This window comes from Plectropomus leopardus, chromosome 9, assembly GCF_008729295.1.
Source record: "Plectropomus leopardus isolate mb chromosome 9, YSFRI_Pleo_2.0, whole genome shotgun sequence".
Lineage (NCBI taxonomy): Eukaryota > Metazoa > Chordata > Actinopteri > Perciformes > Serranidae > Plectropomus > Plectropomus leopardus.
The window spans coordinates 21,260,562-21,280,569 of NC_056471.1; the positions used below are offsets into that span (position 1 = coordinate 21,260,562).

General features: G+C 37.5%; 2 protein-coding genes across 2 annotated transcripts in view; one reads left to right on the forward strand and one right to left on the reverse strand.

Annotated features, from left to right (window-relative positions):
* The window catches only part of LOC121947771 (PDZ domain-containing protein 11-like), an 8,323-nt gene extending 6,369 nt beyond the window's left edge, over positions 1–1,954 (reverse strand). The window contains exons 1-4 of the mRNA XM_042492886.1: positions 1,880–1,954; positions 1,292–1,399; positions 260–400; positions 36–144 (exon numbers count right to left, since the gene is read on the reverse strand). Of these exons, the coding sequence (XP_042348820.1) occupies positions 36–144; positions 260–400; positions 1,292–1,384 (343 nt within the window). The 5' untranslated portion in view covers positions 1,385–1,399; positions 1,880–1,954. The remainder of the gene's footprint in view (positions 1–35; positions 145–259; positions 401–1,291; positions 1,400–1,879) is intronic.
* Positions 1,955–7,289: 5,335 nt separating this feature from the next.
* LOC121947661 (glycerophosphoinositol inositolphosphodiesterase GDPD2-like) lies at positions 7,290–19,806 on the forward strand. The gene is given in 16 exon segments (XM_042492738.1): positions 7,290–7,462; positions 9,095–9,198; positions 9,345–9,438; positions 9,714–9,773; positions 10,791–10,889; positions 11,023–11,116; positions 11,859–12,004; positions 14,122–14,204; positions 15,127–15,289; positions 15,412–15,618; positions 15,709–15,857; positions 18,071–18,182; positions 18,184–18,219; positions 18,839–18,921; positions 19,008–19,036; positions 19,623–19,806. Coding segments are annotated over 16 exon segments (1,680 nt in total). The 5' UTR covers positions 7,290–7,375; the 3' UTR covers positions 19,757–19,806.
* Positions 19,807–20,008: the final 202 nt, after the last annotated feature.

A 20,008-nucleotide genomic window follows, 5' to 3' on the forward strand; every position in this document is an offset into this window, starting at 1 on the left:
TAAAATCTGTGTAGGTCTCATGATGAAAATGGGGCTCTGACTCACTCTTGAGTGCTCTATGTCTTGGAAATCAACCTCATTCACAGAAAGAACCTGGTCTCCTTCTTGCAGCCCTGCTCTGTGGGCATCTGAGTCTGGGACCACCTGCCAATACATCGCACACATGTGCACGGAAATTAGAAACCACAATGCAGCAACAATGCCTTCATATCAAACAGCAGGGCTACACACACAGACACACACACACACACACACACACCTTCGATATGAAGATTCCCAACTGAGACGCCTTGCCCCCTCTGATGTTGAAGCCGAGCTGTGCTCCTGGAGGTTTCTTCAATACAATAGTACGAGGCAGGAACTGGGTGAGCTCGTTGTTGTAATCAGGGTGATGAACACGCTACAAATGTACAAAGAAAATGAAAAGCTGAAAATCCACAACATCTGTCTATCACGGACAATCCATCCCACCCTCTTTATGACACTATTCAGAGACAGCAGAGCTCATTCTCCAACAGATTTCCTTCAGCTCCGCTGTCACAAAGAGCAGTTCAAACAATCATTCCTCCCGTTTTCAATAAGACTCTTTAACAGCTCCGCTCTGTGTGGCAGGTGAACTCACCATCTGCACTGGACTCACTCGCACATCCATCTTCACTTTTGCACACTTATTTTACACCACTTTTTTTCTTTTTTATTGCTCTTTTTAATCTTTTTGGCTTTTTGTTTGTTTGTTCTCCATACATACTGTAATATCTTTATCATGATTATTTTTATTGTTATTTTATTCTATGTTAAGTGCCTTCCTTCACGTATGTGTATATATATATATATATATATATATATATATATATATAGATATATACACATACACATACATACATACATACATACATATACATATATATATATATATATATATACACACACACACACACACACACACACACATATATATATATACATATACACACACACACACACACACACATACATATATATATACATATATATATATATATATATATATATATATTAGGAATTTTTTGCCCTTTTCAACAAACATTTAATTCAGTTGCTAATCTCTTATTTGCTGCTGCAACAAAACAATTTAAAAAAAGTATTTGATGATAATAAACTTCGACCATATCTCTATAAACTCCATCCCCTAATACCTACAGACACAGCTGAAAGCTTTTGAGGGGAAAAGTAAACCTCTGTGATCATTTTAATCAGTCTAAATGATACATTTGGGTTAAACACAGAGTGGTTGTCCTAATGTTTGGCATACCTCCTGAGGGGCTATCCATGCTGGTGGGTTCTCATATGAAGGCAGAAAGACCACCGGGAGCTGGTAGTCATCATACGGAATCTTCTGATCCATTGTTCATGAAAACACCTGAAGAAAGTTGTTATAAAAGTTATTCCTTATGATTTAGCGCGAGTCTGTATTTTTACGATTCAATACTAAATGTATACAACGTTAGCTTCAGCATAAAAAGCGAGTAAAGAGACCAATAACTGTCAGCCACGATCAAACATCGACGAGTACGTTTTACTAAAAGTCAGACTTTAAAGATAAACCGCGACATAATACAGATCCTGACATGAGTGTGAATGCACAGAGGTGATTTGGGATCAGGTGATAGAGATAAATTGACTCACAGAGAATAATTTCACACCACAGTATACAAACAAGATGCTAGCTGCAGTTAGCTTATCAGCTAACTTGGAAACGAGCCCACTTTGGGTCACTTCATAACGCACTAATGTAACAAACATTCACTTTTATCGTGGTTTGAGCTATAACGATGTAGATAGTGAATAACCTGTGGATGAAAAGGCAAAGTGACAGCCATAAAATAACAAAATATCTCACCTGACAGGCTAAGGGCTTAGCAACAAGCACTTTTTCTTGTATGAAATGATGACTGGTATCCAGAGCGCCACCGCCACCTACCGGTACGGAGTGATCACAATAACATGCGGTCCAACATCAATGAGGTTGTGTTGTAATCACACTATTCAAAATACCTGACTCATCTGATCTGCTTTAATCCCTCTCTTACAATTCTTTTTTTCAAATTCATCTGAAAACTGAAGACAGTTTAGGTTAATTGCTCTTTAAATTATAAAGTACAGACTGATTTGACAAGTCTGCACTGCTTCACACAAAGTGATTCAGAGGTGATGTTCACTATGAAGGATCTTTGACAGCCAGCAGGTTTCGTGTCTCTGCAGGTTTCAGACCGCAGTTAAATACAGAAAACTGACTGCTGACAGGCAGGTATGTTAAGTGCATACCTAACAAATCTAAAACACTGGGGGAAAAAGATGAGTAACAATAAAAAATCAGGCATATTTACTTTCATAGTCCCTTTCAAAAAACTAGGATATAAGCTATAGCTCTAGCAGTATTTCTAATGAAGGTTTTGCCTATGGTCAAGTCGGGTAATGTAGGACACTTTTAGGTAGATTGCACACACGCAAAAATACCTAAAACTCCAATTATTACATTTTTAGAGCTTGTTATGGTTAACTGCTATATCTATAGAGTGATAATATGTTGCCAGGTAAAAATAATAGAAACGTGAACCTTCAAACACATCAAGAACTCTGATCCCACACAGATGTCACTGTTCAGGTAAAATGCAACAGCTGATAAGGTAAAAAGGGAAAATCATGGTTTCTGTGTTTTAAAGGATTAAAGAACCCAAAATATAAAACCTTATTTTATATGATGTCCCATATTTACTGATTTCATCTGGTATCAAAATATATTCAAGTACTAAAAATACCATAGGCTACTCATTATGCATTTCTAAATAGTAATCACTGGATTATAGTTAGTGTTAGACTTGCAGTAGGTGAAGGTGGAGTCTGAATCACTAAATGTGCTACTGGATAGCTTACTCTACAATAAAACATTATACATTTCTTCTTCTTCTTCTTCTTCTTCTTATTATTATTATTATTATTATTATTATTATAACAATAAAATACTCATAAGACTTATTAATAATAAAGACTCATATTAATAATAAAGGCTAATAATAATAATATAATAATAATAATAATAATAATAATAATAATAATAATAATAATAAAGAATAATAATAATAATATTTGTGATTCCAATATATTATTTGCGGACAAAAAAATATAGTATTCCCTTCCAAAATGTATGGAGTAGAAGTTTATAGTTGCAGAAAATGGAAATAAATGAAAACAAGCCTGAAGAATTTGAGTAAATGTAACTAACTAACTAGTTGCAGTCTACCACTTGGTGCACATTATTTTTAATGTTGGCCTGAGGGTGGGACTAATCTCAGTTCTTTATGTAGCGCTGGGTAATTTATGACTTTTATGAGTCTTTTCTGATCTATAACAACACATCATCATTTAGACTATAGGCCTGCGTGGACTGTTTCTGTAAAATTTATATATGGAAAAAAACAGTATGGAGGCCAAAATTGTACTCAAGCACAGTGTTAACAGTATTTACTTGAGTAAATAAAACCCACGCGCCACTGCGGAGCGCGCCAGCTGCAGAAGAAGAAGAAAGCCTCGCGCGCACGACATCAAAGGCACTTGGCGGTTTAACAGTGCTCGTGATAAATAGCGGTCTGGTCTTTAATTTTGGCACATTTGGAAGCAAAATATGGATTTTTCTCGTTTTAATGAGTTCATGGGCTCGCTGTGACAATCTAGTGACAGCTTGACAAACATAAAATCAGTTTTTAGACAAAACGTCCCTATTAGCAATAGCCTAGCCTAATGTGGAATTAACATTCAGTGAATTATGCCGATATGAAGCTGCTTTGGACCACATCATTCATGAGGTAAGAGGAGTAATTATCAGTTAATAAAGACCAATTAAATTACGTATTTGGGAACGTTTAGAGTATCTAATAGACTTTATAACAAGACTCATTTCACATTTAAAAAGTGGGTCATTTTAGCCTCTTTTATGACATGTATCTAGCCCACATCTCACAGTAACATAGTGATACACTGTGGTGTACTGCAAGGGCTCTGTCTAAGGGACTGTTCATTATTTGTGTGAGGGGAGAGGATGGTGCACATGGGAAAAGCAGTTTAGATATTATATTAATCACTGGTAAGGGAGTTGTGTTTTGTTTCTCTCTCTCTTAAGGAAGGGACATTCAACTTTAAATAGTTGTATTTTCCATTTATTTCAAATACTACCATAAACCTGCAAGTTGGTTAGGAAAGCACAATTTCGCATATGGTTATTTATAGTGGAGAGAGGGTCCTGCATTGTCCCTCGGTCACTCTGGGAGGCTCAACAGCTTCAGGTAGGGTCCCAATATTAATATAAGAAAACGAAATCACACCCAGGCAACCCCGACACATGTAACAAGTAAAGTACAGTCCCTAAGATGATCCTGAGCAGCGAGAGTATTTTATCTCTCTCTGCTGTCAGAGAAAGTGTCGGTGAACAGGTTCAGTTTTCTTCCCTTAAGCTGACTTTGAAACATACCTGAGTTGAAAAGTTTGGATCCTCCCTCTCTGTTTCGGGCTACACCCCTTTATCCCTGCACCCATTCATGTGCAACCATTCACATTCAGTTCACGGACTCGCACAAAGTGGGGAGGATGAGAGGAAAAAGCGGAGGCAAACAGCGTGGTTTTCCCGACGAGCGCACTTCTGTGTGAGTACGGAGGAATTTAACGAGACTGTGACTTATGGTGAGTGTGTTTTGATTAGATAGATAGATAGATAGATCAAAATGTTTTTAAAAAGTATAAGCAACTTTCTAGTGCACCTTGCTCGTGCACCTTCTTAAATTCTTAAGAGGTTTAAATGTAAAGGATTAAAAGATTAATGGAAAGAAACATTTTTAATCACATTTTTTTTGTTTCCATATTTTGGTTTTAAGCTGACAGGTTGAAGCTAAATGGTCTCACATAAATCTGGTCACATGGAGATCACAAGTCTGACAGTATGTATTACAGTACTTAATTGAAAACAGGTGAGCTATTCTTTAAATCAAGCGCTTAAAATAGCAGCTGTGGCATCATGCACTATTTGATATTTAAACATAGTAAACACGGCAAAGCAAAAAACACAGAAAAATGTAAACTTTTTTTTTTTTTTTAATGAAGCCTGAATACCATTACAATTCCCAATACTGTAAGATAGACAGGAAAATAAGTTGGGGATTCTATGAAATAATGTTTTAACACAAAGAGTCAGTTAAAGATCAAGATAAAATCACCAGACAGATAAAACTAAGTGCACATAAACAAGATGTGGATGATAATCAGGAATAGTTTATTTAGGGTAAATTTGTACTCTTTATAGTTGTTTTTAAGGCATATGTACAATAAATTATAAGAAACTGAAGCAGAAACATGAGATTGCCTTTGCAAGAAAATTTGTATTACGCTAAAATGTGTAACACAATATATAGGCTAAACAAATACAAGAATAGGCTGATGAGAGATATACATGGCTGAGATGATTTGAGTTATTTATGGTGGTTTTAAGTTCATATTTTTTTGTTAAAATGCATAAAAAAAAACATCCATGACCACATCCCTGTTACTGAAAGCCTCTGAGAGCTTGTGAAATTGAAGTGGTCAGTTGTGAGCATTTTGCTAATTTTGGGGGGGGAGTGAGGGAAGGTGAAAAGTAAAGTTGACAGTAAAACAATTTCTATTAATAAGAAAAGTCATAGTGAGGCGGTACAATCCCAAGAGGAAGTGGAGCTGCAGGAATGACGTCAAGCATGAGGGAGAGTGAGACTTAAGTATGATAGATTTTTACTCTTTCGTCTAGTTTTGTTTATGTTTGCACAGACATCAGTCATTTCGGAACATTTGATTGATTATTATCTCTCATCAGTTTTTATTGCAATGGTGCAACCACTTCATTTTTGTGCTTAATTGCAGTTAACACTGCCAAACCAGTGTAAAGAGATAACAGAAAAGTCTCTGAGATTTGCAAGGTGTGTCTCTGTGTTATAGTTTAATCTGCAGGCACCACTGTGTGCTGCACCTTTATTTACATAGAGTTATCTCCTATATTAAACTGCAGCATGTAATAGGTGTGTTTGTGTATTAGTTGGGAAGTGAGAGCCACAATTATCATTAGATAAATAAACAGCGATGTCCTCCAGCTACACAGAGACAGAATAAATCCACTGTTGTCAGGCACTCAACTGTGAAAAGGTATTTAATTTGTTCTTTAATTGCAAGTGGGGCATTTGTACTCCACTTTCTTTTGTTGTCATGTCACATGTTGACAATGTGGTCGCACTCACATTATCCAACATTCGGCTCAGGTTGAAAACTTCCATGTAGTTTATGAAACAAGGTCTAGGTTTCATGTTGGTGACATTTACACCTGTGGACCAGTCCAGACATGTGCACATCAGATAACAATCTTCTAATTCTTTTTAAGAAATACATTACTTAATGGCAGGATATCATTTTATTTCCAAAAGTAAGTAAGCGATTGTTTGGTTTTGTTTTACCTGCAATTTAGTGCCCTAACCTTGAACTTGCTTACTGCCCTGAAGGCTTTGACTGTGGAAACAAATGAGCAATCCAGGCGAGAAGATAACTGGCAAAACCCCAAGTCAAATCAAGTTTGACAAGAAACTGTTGGTTGGAAAAAAAAAACTTTTCACAATAGAAACTGTTATTGCTCAATGTACCTCTTTGGTGGGTGACAAACAGCTTGTGTAATTTCTCGTGTCCCTTCTGGAAGACTTTCCCGAAACCTGGCACAACTGCAAAACTATATGTCCCAACATGTTTCACAAAAATCTCTGTGTGCCCCGTTCTCAGGCTACCATATGAACAAGAAGCAGTCTAAACCCCCATAAACAAAGCCCCCTTTAAGTCATTATGTGTGTCCAAATAGTGTATTTAACTCTGCCCGTCTGTAAACTGTTTGTTCCCTTCCTCCACAGTTTATTTCCTCCTCCCCCTCCTTGTGCATGGATGTGCCTGTCACTGTGGCTGTTTGTGCTGCAAATGCTCCAATAGTGTGACTTCACTCTCAGGCCGCTCTGTGAGCTCCTCTCAATACCCCACGGTGTTGGCCATTGTAAGTGCTGCCAGTGGCTGTACCCCCCTTTTTTCCACACAGGCTCCATTGAGAGGGTTATTGAGCAGGGATTGCCTTAATACCCCCTCCCTCATTTGCTTTCTGTCACAGTCGTCCTTTTTTTTTCCCTCCTACACTTCACAGGTTTAGAGAGAGTGAACGAGGTCGAGTCTCTTCTCCTGAGAAAGAGGTATCTGCACTCCCTCTTCCTTCTTTGGGCCATCCTATATCAGGTGTGCAGATTGCATTGAACAGGATCTGCTCTTCCTGCACTGCGAATGAGAAGGAGAAGCGATGTCGAGAGACGACAGCTGTTGCAGATTTTGCAGCAGGGGCTTATATAGCTGCCACTGGAAGCCCAATAGTCAAACTCAGAGAAAAGTGAGTGTTTCTGAGCCATATTTGTTTATATTTAAGGTGAGACACCCCAGATTGAACAATTTTTTGTCATGCACTTTTCACACGGCGGAAGTAATAGTATGTTGTAGCTTTTATATTGCATTCATATTTAATGTTTGCTGTGTTTTTACATTTGGGGCTATTTGGCCTACATCTGTCTTCTTTCAGACTAGTGGGAAGAAATGATCCAAAATATAGCACGGCATATTTGATTAGATAAAGCTTATTTGCATTTGCAATTTGCATTTAAACAGACAATTTCAGAAAATTTGACACACAAAAAATTTGTTTTCTTAATATAAGTATTCAACCGGGTAAGTTTCATGTTGATATCAATTAGCTAAAATTTTACCCTGGCTTCTTAAATGTTTTCTATGACATGGAAATTTACAATACATATATAGATTTTTCTTAATGCAAGTAATCAACTGAGGAAGTTTCATGGTGATATCTTCAAGTTAAAATCTTTTACCCTCGTCTTATTTTTTGTTTCGAACGACTTTTTTTTTTTCAAAATGATGGATTGGTTATACATGGTTATTATACTCAAACACTTCAGCACGACTTACATATGCCAAACTCAGTTTTATTCTTATCCAGCCTATTTGGAATGAATTTATGGGGGGGTTTCATATGTTATTCATAGCCAGATTTATGTAACATTTTATCCATGAAAACATGGCGAAAATAAAAAATTTTTTAAGGCTGTTGACAGTATAATTGTCTTAACGTAAGCAATCGACTAGAGACGTTTCATACTGATATCTGTTAGCTAAAAATTTTAACCCTATTCATCTGAGACATCTGCCCTGAAGTTTTAGTATTTAAATATAATATCATTTGAGTATTGGGGAGTTCAGATAAGTAGATATGGTCTAATTTCCTTCAGCATTGCTCTGTTATGTAGTGTTTGATGTTTTAGAAATAATTGCTTTAGATTACTTCACCCATTTGAGCCTCCGGGTTCCTTCACTTCAATTTAGCATAACTTTTTCAAATCCCTAATCAGAGATTAACATTCCTCTGGACTGGATTTGGAAATGTAAAATATTACCAATGAAAAAGTTTTGCTATTTGAATGCTTTTAAAGTACTTTAAATTAAAGTGGGATACCTGTGTTTAGAGGAGGCTATTCACATATTTTGGAAAAGAAAAGCTTTGTAAATGAAGTAAAATGAGGATGAAATTTCTGTGCCAAGAAAAATTAGTAAACTCAGAGCAGGCCCTAACAGGCTTGTTTTGGATTTATCTGGAACAGGATTATAAAGGGGGGGAGGATGGCGGGCTATAATTTTGAACAACTATGAGAGGGTGGAGGTATGTTGTTGGTGGTGGTTCAAGAGCGTGAAGGGCCTGTTTGTGGTGAGTTCTCACGACGGTGCAGGGCGCAAAACCAACTTTGGAAAAATGTTGGAATTGTTCCATTGTCTCCTCAAATTCCCTTTGGTATCCATGCACACACACACACACACACACACACACACACACACACACACACACAGTTATGCACACACAACATATAAAAAGATTTTTTATTTTAACTATCATTTTAATCCTAAAAATGTGTCAGAAAGAAAAAAAGAATCATATCTGATGCCTTTCTTGTCCTTTTAGCATGCATGCTGCTGGTTCTCAGTGGTCACTCTGGTCTCCCTGCTCTCTCTGTGCTGGATGTACATCTGTCTAGTTACTTATAATGACCAAGAGGATGTGAACTGGTGAGTGATCACAAACACACAGACAAATGACACACATTGAATCCAACACAAAAGCTCAGAATCCTCTGTTTTCTTTTCTTCTCTTCCTTTATTGGTGACCTTTATTCTGCTAACCCCGTGCTGCCCTTCTTTTGTTCTATTATCAGGCAGGGCTTCGCTAAACTGAAACGATGGGTGAACTGGTTCATGGTGCTCGTCATCATTTCTGCAGTGTTAACCAGCTACTGCGTCCTGCTGCTGGTGAGAATATGTTGATACTGTGGTGCTGATTGAAGTGATGACAGAGTGATTGCAGAAGATTGCACCTTATAGTCGGAAGAATTGCTGGCATGAGACTGGATGTCTATGCAAGAAACACAAAATAGCTATTGTATAGCCATGCAATATGTAACCAGATATTATGGTAATTTCAGAAAGAGGTTTGTTTATATATAATGAAGTTTTATTCTTCTGTCACACAGTGAGAAGCCATAGTTGTAATTTAATGTCCTATAATCCAACACTTTTCATTACAGCTGTTTGCACTCTTTCAAGTCGCCTTAGGAGAACCACTCAACTTACACTGGCTACACAAGGTATTGTATACATTTTAAGGTGGAGCCAGCGATTCTGGAGAAAGAGCGATGATATTTGAACTCAGCACCATAACAAAGACACCCATCTTCCGTCAGTGCTCCTTCAGAAGCTCTGAAACTTTGTCTTTATATGTTAGGTCTTGCACTAAAACAAATTTGTATGATGTGACTATCAGTACAAAAAAGTCCATGATAATGATATTATTGCAATATCTATAGAAAAAAATATTGCTATCAGTCAAATTCATCTTTGACTTTGTTTATTTTGTGTTTTGATTTTATTTTTTTTGGGGGGGGGGGATTACACTCAAAATATGAGCGTAGGGAGGTGGAGAGAAACTCTGTAACTAACTGTACAAAATCAAACACACAAAAACAGTAATTATACGTAATGGATCGTGAAAAGGCAACCACATAGTTTTGGGGGAGGGAGCAAAAACAGAGAGAAACAGAAAAGACATTACATTATATAATATTTCATTATAAATATCAGTACTCATGCTAAACTAAAGAACATCATCACGCCAAATATGGCTTTCGTTGTGGTGGCAACGTTAAGACATGTGACCGTAGTGTAGTTCATTTATAGCCTAACATTAGCTTTTTACTTCTGGTGATTGCATTTAGGCTTCAAAAACCATAACAGTGGTGTCCATTTGTGAAGACTATCCTTCTGAACAAAATGTGGAAGTATCGTAAACGTTTGTTTACCACAGAGCTTATTTTCAGCCATGATCCAAAATACAATGAAAAAATCCCACAGTCTTTTTGATGAGGGAACCAGGGCTAACTTACGTTGCTGGCCTACAGAAAAAAGTCATCCATGGGACATGATGGACAGTGACGGAGAGGTGGATGTAGGGTAGAGGAGATATTTGCTGAATTTGACAGACAATTTATTGGATTAGAATGGCTGACTACATCTTTGACTGTCCAACTTATTTATTTTTTTCCAATAAGATTCATCTGGGATTGTTCAAATTGTTTCATTCATGTCATGTCTTTTCTTCCATACAGATTTTCTTATTTTTTGGTGTGATATTCGTTGCTTGCGGGATCACAGGAATTTGTCTCCAGTGGAAACAAGAATGGCCGACGGTTCCTTTCTCATTCCAGGTACAGTGAGGCTCTTGTTTAGAGGACTGAAGTGTTTATGGGAATGATAGTGAGAGTGTAAATGTCTGTTTTTTTAGTTGTCTGTGATGTACATCATGTGTTTTGATGTGTGTGTGTGTTGGCCTCGCGTCAGGCCACAGCTCCTTTCTTACAGTTTGGTGCTGTCGGGGCGTTGACACTGCTGAGCCCGTTCGTCTTCCAAGGCTTCCACGAGGCAGAGGCTAAATGTATGTCTCAGACATCATTTAAAAGCACACATTTGCATGATTCACAAGCAAAGGCAACACTGTGTACAGACATTTTTTTAAACATTAATATAATCACTTAACATTGGACTTTCAAAGAGTCAATTTAAAAAATGAGGTTTATTTGTCTTTGACCAGGAAACTGTTTTTACACAACAAGATAAAGATGAACTACCTTGATTCCAGAAATTGTGTTATCGCTATAGGCTGAAGCAAAGAGAGAATTAAGTTTGATAAAAAAAGGATAAATTACACTAATATACACATTGATAAAATTTAATTTAACTGGTATCAGAGTTTATGGCCATTGTGCTTTCTTATTTATTATTATTATTATTATTATTTGTTGTTGTTGTTGTTGTTGTTGTTGTTGTTGTTGTTGTTATTAATTAATTAATTAACTTATTTTCACAAAATCCAGCAAATAAAACACATAAATGTATTTTAACAAATTGCTTTTGCCTTATTTTTCTGTAATTTGCAATTTGCATGAAAATATGGACAGAAATATTTATGTTTCAATATCTGCAGGAGTAAAGAGGATGCAAGGACTTGAAAAGCAGGAATGGTCTTCATTATACTCCCACAATACAAACAATGCTCCTTATTTACTTACCACTTTACCACTTCTAAAGGGACTTGTGTACAGGTCCTCTGTTTAGACTCACAGCAGTGTAAACAGCCAAAAAGGATTATTTTATTGTTTGGTTTTTGTTCTCACCAGGGTCTAAGTTCCTGATTGCTGCGATATTTGTAGCAGTGTCAGCAGCCATCTTCCTGTGTCCCCTGATCATCCAGTCTCCCTGTCTGATCGAGCTGAGCGATTTACCTGAAAAACCAAAGCTCATTGGTCACCGAGGCGCACCGATGGTGAGCATCCTGTTTTATTTGACAACACCCAAAAGGTACACATGGTCCACCTCGCATTGTTTTGCAACTCTTTTCAACTCTTTTTTCAGCTTTCGTTTCAACTTTGACTTTTGTCTCGCAGCCAGGTAAAACAGAACACACAGAGACTTAAACACACAGACTAAAGGTACATAAAACATGATAAAATACATGAAACATCAATATATCAAGTGACAACAAAAGACCTTGAGTAATAATTATATAGGAGCTAATCATCAGCTGAGTCACTGTAAGTATTTCACAAGAAATACTCTGTGAGATAAAAGAGTCATTCACCTTGTTTGACCTCGTCAGTAGTCTAAATATAAAGTCTTTGAAACTGCTCTATTGTGGAAAATATGAAACAGATCAAAGTTTAACATCAGTGACCTTATTGGCTACTTTGGTGCACCCTTGGAAAGAGCTGTCACAGTCGACAAATGGCAGTTAAAATTAAGGCTTGAAGTGCATTTAGACAAAAAGGCAGGTAGTTTAATGATCTTATAGACAGGATTGTTTGACATTTTAGAAATATGCTTTTTGCTACTTGCTCTAAGTTAGATAAGAAGACCAATATCACTCTGACAGAAAGTCACTGATCCCCAACTCAGTCGCCAGAATAAATGTTGACAATGAACATTTCACATGTATTAGATATGTTAAAACTTACCTTTTCATTATGTATCGGTTCTAAATTTTATGTTATGAAAATGCTGAGGTTCAAATGTGGTTAGGTTTATGCACAAAACCACTTGGCTGGTTTAGCTTAACTTTGGCTTTAAATTCTTGTTTTGGTCGCTACAAACACGGCTGACAATGTCCTCAACTAACATTAACATTATAATGTTTGTAACAACAAAAGCAAGTCTTGTTTAACAAGTGTTTGGGACATTTCCATACCATGTTTGTAGAAACAAAAGTGGGGCCTATTTAACGAGAGCATGGTATGTGTCCAGCCGCATTTGTAGCAACAAAAGCAGGTGTTTTTTTAATATGATGAAACTACAGTGAGGAGACAGTTGTCTTAGCTTAGCTTGGAGGACTGAAGACAGGTAGAAGGAGCTAGTCTGGTTCTGGCTAAAGGTAAAACACATTTACCAGCGTCTCTAAAACTAACCATGTTGTATCTTGTTTGTTTTGACCTGTCATAACTGGGATTCTGTGAGGGTTATGTGCTGGACTGTTATTGGCAGAGAGCACAGCACAGTCACTGAAATGAAATCTTGGCATTGCATATTTCTGCAAACTATGCATAACCAAGTGTTACAAAAATTATGTATAGCATGAATTTGGCTACATGAGTTTTTCATTGGGACGAGGATGGGATGGTGGATGGTGTGACACTTAAAACCTAAGTGAAGTGGCTGCCAAGTAACCAACACAATAGCAGACCAGTGTCCAACCAAAACCTGGATTTTAACGGCAGTTCAGGACATGTCAGACCCTGTTTGTAGCAACAAGACTGTATTTTTATGAGTTCGGAACATGTCCATTCTTGTTTGTACGTAGCTACAAAAGTGGGTCTTGTTCAGCAAGTCTGAGACATTTCCAGCTATGTATGTACAACAAAAGCAGGATGTTTTTTAACTAGAGTTTGGGAGATTTATAGCTGTGTTCCAGCGAAAAAAAGGTGGGCGTTTTTTAATGGACATATATGAGTGTCAATCTTCTCGTTTAACTCTTGGTAAGAAAGCAATGAGTGTATTTCCCAAAATTTCGAACTATTCCTTTAATTTTTAAGCCACCTAAGCAAAAAACAACTGCAACAGTCCATGCAAATATCATTATCTCTTGTCAATCAGAGCAAGTTAAATAACACATTATACTTAACAATATATGATGTAATTTGTTAAATGACCTTGCATTTTCTTGTGTTGACATCACAGGAAACACTCCACGCGTGGCTCAGGTGTGAACAAATGTCTTCTAATGTTAGGGCCCATATGCTGCTCTGCCCCTGTTAGTTTATCGTGCTCCTGGGTCACCAATAAGCTTGATTTAAATCTGTGTGTATGGGTTGTGTGTGTTCTTACAGCCTCAGGGTAGTTTGTGAGTTTAAGCATGAGTGTGTCTCACCCATCTGTCCTCACTGTGTTCAGCTGGCCCCGGAGAACACCATGATGTCGTTTAACAGGAGCATCGCGTGTGGTGTGACAGCCTTTGAGACAGACGTACAGCTCAGGTACGGTGAATTTTAGTGATTATAGTGATTTCTACAGACCCAGAGCACTAACTAACTGTTTCTGCACCTCTCACACTCTCCTTTTTTGCATTTACCTGACCGACCGGAGGATAGAAAATCCAACACCTTCTCATTCTAACTCGTCACATGTATTACGAGTTAGGTATCGTTCTGCATCTGTTGTTTACGCTCAGGGATGCTGTTACCATGATGTCAACAAGTGCACATAGTGAGTAAAGTGGCATGACGTGCTATGGTGATGGCAGCGCATATAGATGAAGCAGCCAGTAGTTCCTCAAAGGAAAAGCCATAAGGACACAAGACTCTGATGTAAATTCAAAACATGCACTGCAGGAATTGAATGATGCTATCAGCAGCAACATGCCCGAGCAACTAGATGATATTAATCAACTCATTCTTCAACTCCATATTTGTAGCAGGATCAAGGACAAATGTAGTTTTGTTTCTTTAAAACTTGGTTTAAAAAATGACTAATAAATCTACCTTCTACCTTCCCTCTACGTGGTTATGTTTAGGCAATAGCAGCACTTGGAACAACAGCACAAATGGTTAGGGTTTTTCTGCACATACTGGGCAGACGCAACAGGTGCTATCCGGCCATCCGCCAGTGTATCATAACACTGCACTTGGTTCTGTCTGGCCGCATTCTCATTTGATGACGTCTGGTGGCGTTCCTTGTGAGCACTGACAGAGTGGATCTATTTGCTGACATTGAAATGAGAACGTGAAAATTGAAGGTCCTATAGATATCAATGTCAGTGTTACATCAATGTGATTGTTGATAACTCACAGTGACTTATCTCCTCAGAAGACAATAAGGGTCATAAATTACTTAGTGCACCTTTAAAATTTGGATGTTTTAGCCTGACAGATGATGTTTTTCATTGTTTTTTTAACCTAGTAAAGACAGAATTCCCTTCTTGATGCATGACCACAACTCTAATGGTTTCTTGCGGAGGACAACAAATGTTAAAGAGAAGTTCCTTGGCACGGACTTCAGCCACAGTGCCAACCTGACCTGGGAGCAATTACAGAGTCTGAATGCAGGTGAATGGTTCCTAAAGGTGAGGGCTGTGCTTTGACATGTTTGTACACACACTCACACACATACAATCATAAAGGTGTGTTGTCATATACCATGCTACAGTTATCTCATATATAATTTGTATCTTATTTGACCTTCCAGACAGATCCTTTCCGCTCAGTGTCCAGTCTCTCAGAAGAAGAGAAGGAAACAGTCAGAAATCAGACTATACCGTCCTTACTTCAGCTCCTTGACCTCGCCAAGCAGCACAACATCTCAGTGATATTTGATCTTTATAGTCCTGATCAGGAAAATGACACAGTGGACACTGTTAGCACCATCTTGAGTTCTGGCATTGACCCAAGCAAGGTAAATCTCATTCTAATCCCTCTGACGGAATTAAAGATATTTCATAATAAAGCATATTTAGTTGACAAGTTGTAAATTCCTTTTCTATAGGTGCTCTGGCTTCCCCCAGCAGAAAGAGAATATGTGAATCACACTGCGCCAGGGTTCATTCAGGTCTATAACAACGAAACAAATATGCTCATTGAAGGAGGAGACCACCTGAATGTGAAATACAGCAAGTTTAGTACACAAGAAATAAGGTAAAAATAAATATGAACAAAATACACACCCACAATATCTCTGTCACCAGTTACCAACCTCCACTAGGCGTCAGCAGAGCTTTACATGGGGTTGCAAGGCCCTCTTGACACAGAGGGGTGTAGTGCCTCCTTTCTACATAGCTTTCTGTGTGTGTGCATATAGGATGTGTTTGTGGTTTGCATGATTTTTTTTCCAGTCTGCTATTTGAGATTTCAGATAGACTTTATGCTTTTCAGGAAGCATAAAAATGAATAAGCAAAATATTGATGAGTGTAATGCAGCTCTATTTATAGCTTTTAGTGAAAAGTCTGATGCCATGCTTAGCTATCTGACAAAATAAAATAAAAACAATATGCAGAGAAAATAGTATATTTTTTAATCCACTTAAATGTCAGGGAAACTGCTTTTTAATTTTCACAGGGAATAATCTGCTTAAACGTCATCCAAACTGCCAATTTTACTCAAACCTCATGCAGTAATGCACCCTTATTTGGTTGATTATACAGTTTATCTGTTGTCCTGTACAGTTATTCTTATGCGTTGAGTATAAGATCAAATGTGCAGAAAATATGTCACTTAGTCAGGTGTCATCAGTTTAGTCAGCGATAGAAAAGGTGTCCCTTGTGGGAAAAGGGTGGGAGCTGCTGTGGTAGCGCCAGGCATGCACAGTAGTGTGTTAATTAAAAGTGTGTGTATAGCATGCTGAGACACAGTGCTGGCACTGAATATAGATGCGCAGGATCAGCCTCCAGGGAATGAGATTAAAATAATGTCCAAATCCAGGAGTGTTGTTCAATGCATAAACTAACACACCTTTGTAAATTACTAAAGAATGACATGCAGTGTAGCAACATGTTTTGAGAAAGTGCTGAAGAGCTGCATTAGGTGCTAAATGACCTCCCTGCACATGGACTGTTGTTCTTGCTTTATAACACAGGCTTTTTTTAGGTCCTCTACACAAACACTGTTTGCACTGTTAACACATTAACAGATGTAATCTTACATCTTTTGAATACATGCATTTGGTCAAAATGAAATGTTGTATGGGATAAATGTGTCCTGGATCATGATGCTTGTGATGGCAGGGTGGGTGCACTATATCTAGAGATCTTTTTATCCCTGTCTATCCATGAATGCATGCAAAAAAACATTTTTTTTTTAATGATTTTTCATATTTCATGGATTTTGGTGTTCAAACAAATGCAAAAAATGATCTAATACAGTAGTTCCTGTCTTTATTCTAAAGGGACCCTTCTCTATTGTTGAGTTGAGACAGTACCTGACTGTAACATACTATATGGATTTTTCATATGATATTCAATACATAACACTGACAAAACAGAACAACTGCTAAACTGTGCAATAAGGCCAAATAACAAACACAATTACTGTAAGAAGTATGTATAAAAAGAGCGATTTGGATGCTTTCTTGTGCAGATTATTTTGTGTGCATATTACATCAGAAGGTTTTACTGGTATTTTTTTAAAACTTTTATAATTATCAGCATTTTGTGTTTTAATATTTTATCATTTTTAACATTTATTTTTTACAAATTCTGCATTTACTTCTCTCTGGCGTTTGGCCATTGTTCTATTAGCTCTTTGACTGTTTTAACTGTGTAAATTTCTCATGTAGGATGAGCACAGAGGGAGGGATCTGTGAAAACCAATGACACCAGTGATAACCATTGCTCAGATATTCATCTCATCCTTTGGCTGTTTTTTGTTTGTTTGATTATATTTTAAATAATAACTCAAACTTAAAACAATTTCATTTAGTTTTCTTCATAAAAAATAATACAAATTCTTAGATATAGGCCTGCGCTTACATCCCTTGAATCCAGAGGGCCTCACATCCCTGATGAAGTTTTGGCGACACCTCATGGAGGTCAGGACTCACAGGTCGGGAACCAGTGCTCTCATAAGCAAATAATGAAATATTGACCCCCCCCCCCCCCCCCCCCCCCCCCCGCAAAAAAGCAGAAGACAATACCCACAGAAGCATAATAAATATATACATTTGCATGCACATATACGGGCATACTTACATCCACCTACTTACATGTACATGCAGATACATACATGCATACACACATATTCACTGTTCTGCTTTCCATAGATTCACGTCTTAAAATATATGTTACTCTTCTGTTCATGTATCTAGCTAATACAAAGCTCTACATTTCAAAGGCTGCATTTGTATTTTTTCCAGGGAGCTTCGGAGAAAGAACATTACGGTGAACCTGTGGGTGGTTAATGAGCGTTGGCTGTTCTCTGTGCTGTGGTGTGCGGGGGCCAGCTCTGTTACCACCAACTCCTGCCAAACTCCTGAAAGTCATGGAGCGGCCTGACTGGATCCTGGTAAGTAATACAGTAGCACGTGCTTTACTTCCTTTTGTGTTCATTTCACTATCCAGCAACAAACATCGTCAGCTGAAACCATGAATAGATTATGAGACAATGGCTCCTGGGCACAGATATCGAAAAGGCCCACACCACCTCTCCTCTTTTTTGTTGTTTTATCTCTTTGTAGTAGTTTTGTGTATTTTTTGTGTCACTTTTTGGTCATTTGTATCTTTTTACAGTTATTTTGTGTATTTTTGATCACTTTGTGTCTCTTCGTAGTAAGTTTTTGTCTCACTGTGTTTTTTTGTGTGTGGTATTGTAGTTGTTTGAATCTCTTAAAATGTAATTTTGTGTATTATTGAAGTAATTTTGTGTCCTTTTGGTGGTTTTGTGTCGCTCTGGTTCCTCTGCATCTCTTTGTGGTCTTTTTGTGTCTCTTCCTGGCAAGTATTTTTTAATTTGAGTGACAACAAGGGGGGGCTCTGACACTTTGGGCTCCTTTGCCTGTGCCCAGTTGTCCCACTCAGTAATACAATCAGGGTTGAAGCACTTCTTTTGGAGCCGACAAGTTTTTATGTGGGTTTTCCAAAATCTGTCATGCACCTTGACCCGATGGACATGTCTGTGTGTTCAGGCACCTCTTACATACAAGATAATATGGATTACAGTGGACATTGTATCTATTCTGATAATGACTGGACTTTACATCTTTCGATGGTAAGTTAAGCAGATGTTTGCTGTACACATGTTGTATAAAAGTGTTTATAAAAGTGAAGAGACTGACTCATCCACCTCTCTGCCAGGAAAACACACTGTTTCTGTCACAGAAAAGGTACATTTAGATTTTACTATCTTGAAATCAGGGCTGCAGCTAATGATTGTTTTCATCATTGATCAACCTACTGATTTTTTTTCACAACAAATCAATTAATCCTTAAGTCCATAAAATATTTAGAAATGTTGCCAAAAGCCCCAGGCAACATCTTCAAATTTGCAGTCTAAAACCCCCCAAATCTTTTCAATTTACTGTCATATAAATGAAAATAAAAGGCGCAAATCTGGAGAATGTTTTGCCTTTTGCTTAAAGAATGACTTAAGCGATTAATTGATTATGATTATGCATGATTATTTTCTTTTGATGGACTAACCAATTACCAGACTAATTGTTTCAGCTCTAGTTAACACATAATGAACATAGAAGACAGTCTACTGGTGTTTACATTAACATTTGGGTGTTACACACAGTGTGCTAGATAACGGCTCCTATCTTGATCAAAGTGGGTTTACTGGCCTTCATTTACCAAAGCTCTCCACCAATCCATGTTGCTAAGTGGTGATATAAATCCAAGATATCATTTGGGATTGACGGTGCTAACTCTTACTGAAGTGAATGTGTTAATTTATCTCTTTTTACACAGGGAAAGACAAGCAAAGAAACAATATTTCAGCGTGGAATGATAAAGAACTGTCTCCTTCTTACCCACTGGGTAGTTCACCCTACACCGGCAGTTTTTTTTCTCTCAAAACTGACGTACATCCCTGTCTGCACTGACAAAATACTTTGGACCTAAATAAGGACAAAAGCAAGTTGATGTGAATAACCATACATGTATTTACAAAGCCATGAATATAGAATGTAATGTTTTCAGATGTTTTGGGTTTCTGTATAAGTCTAGCAGGTTAACTGTGTTTTAATCATTCTTCTGATACTACTGAAAATACAAAGCTTTTCTTTGATTGTATCAATGTGCCCTGTAGAACTGCACTGAATTTCCTCTTGGCACTTTATGTAATTTTAATGTTG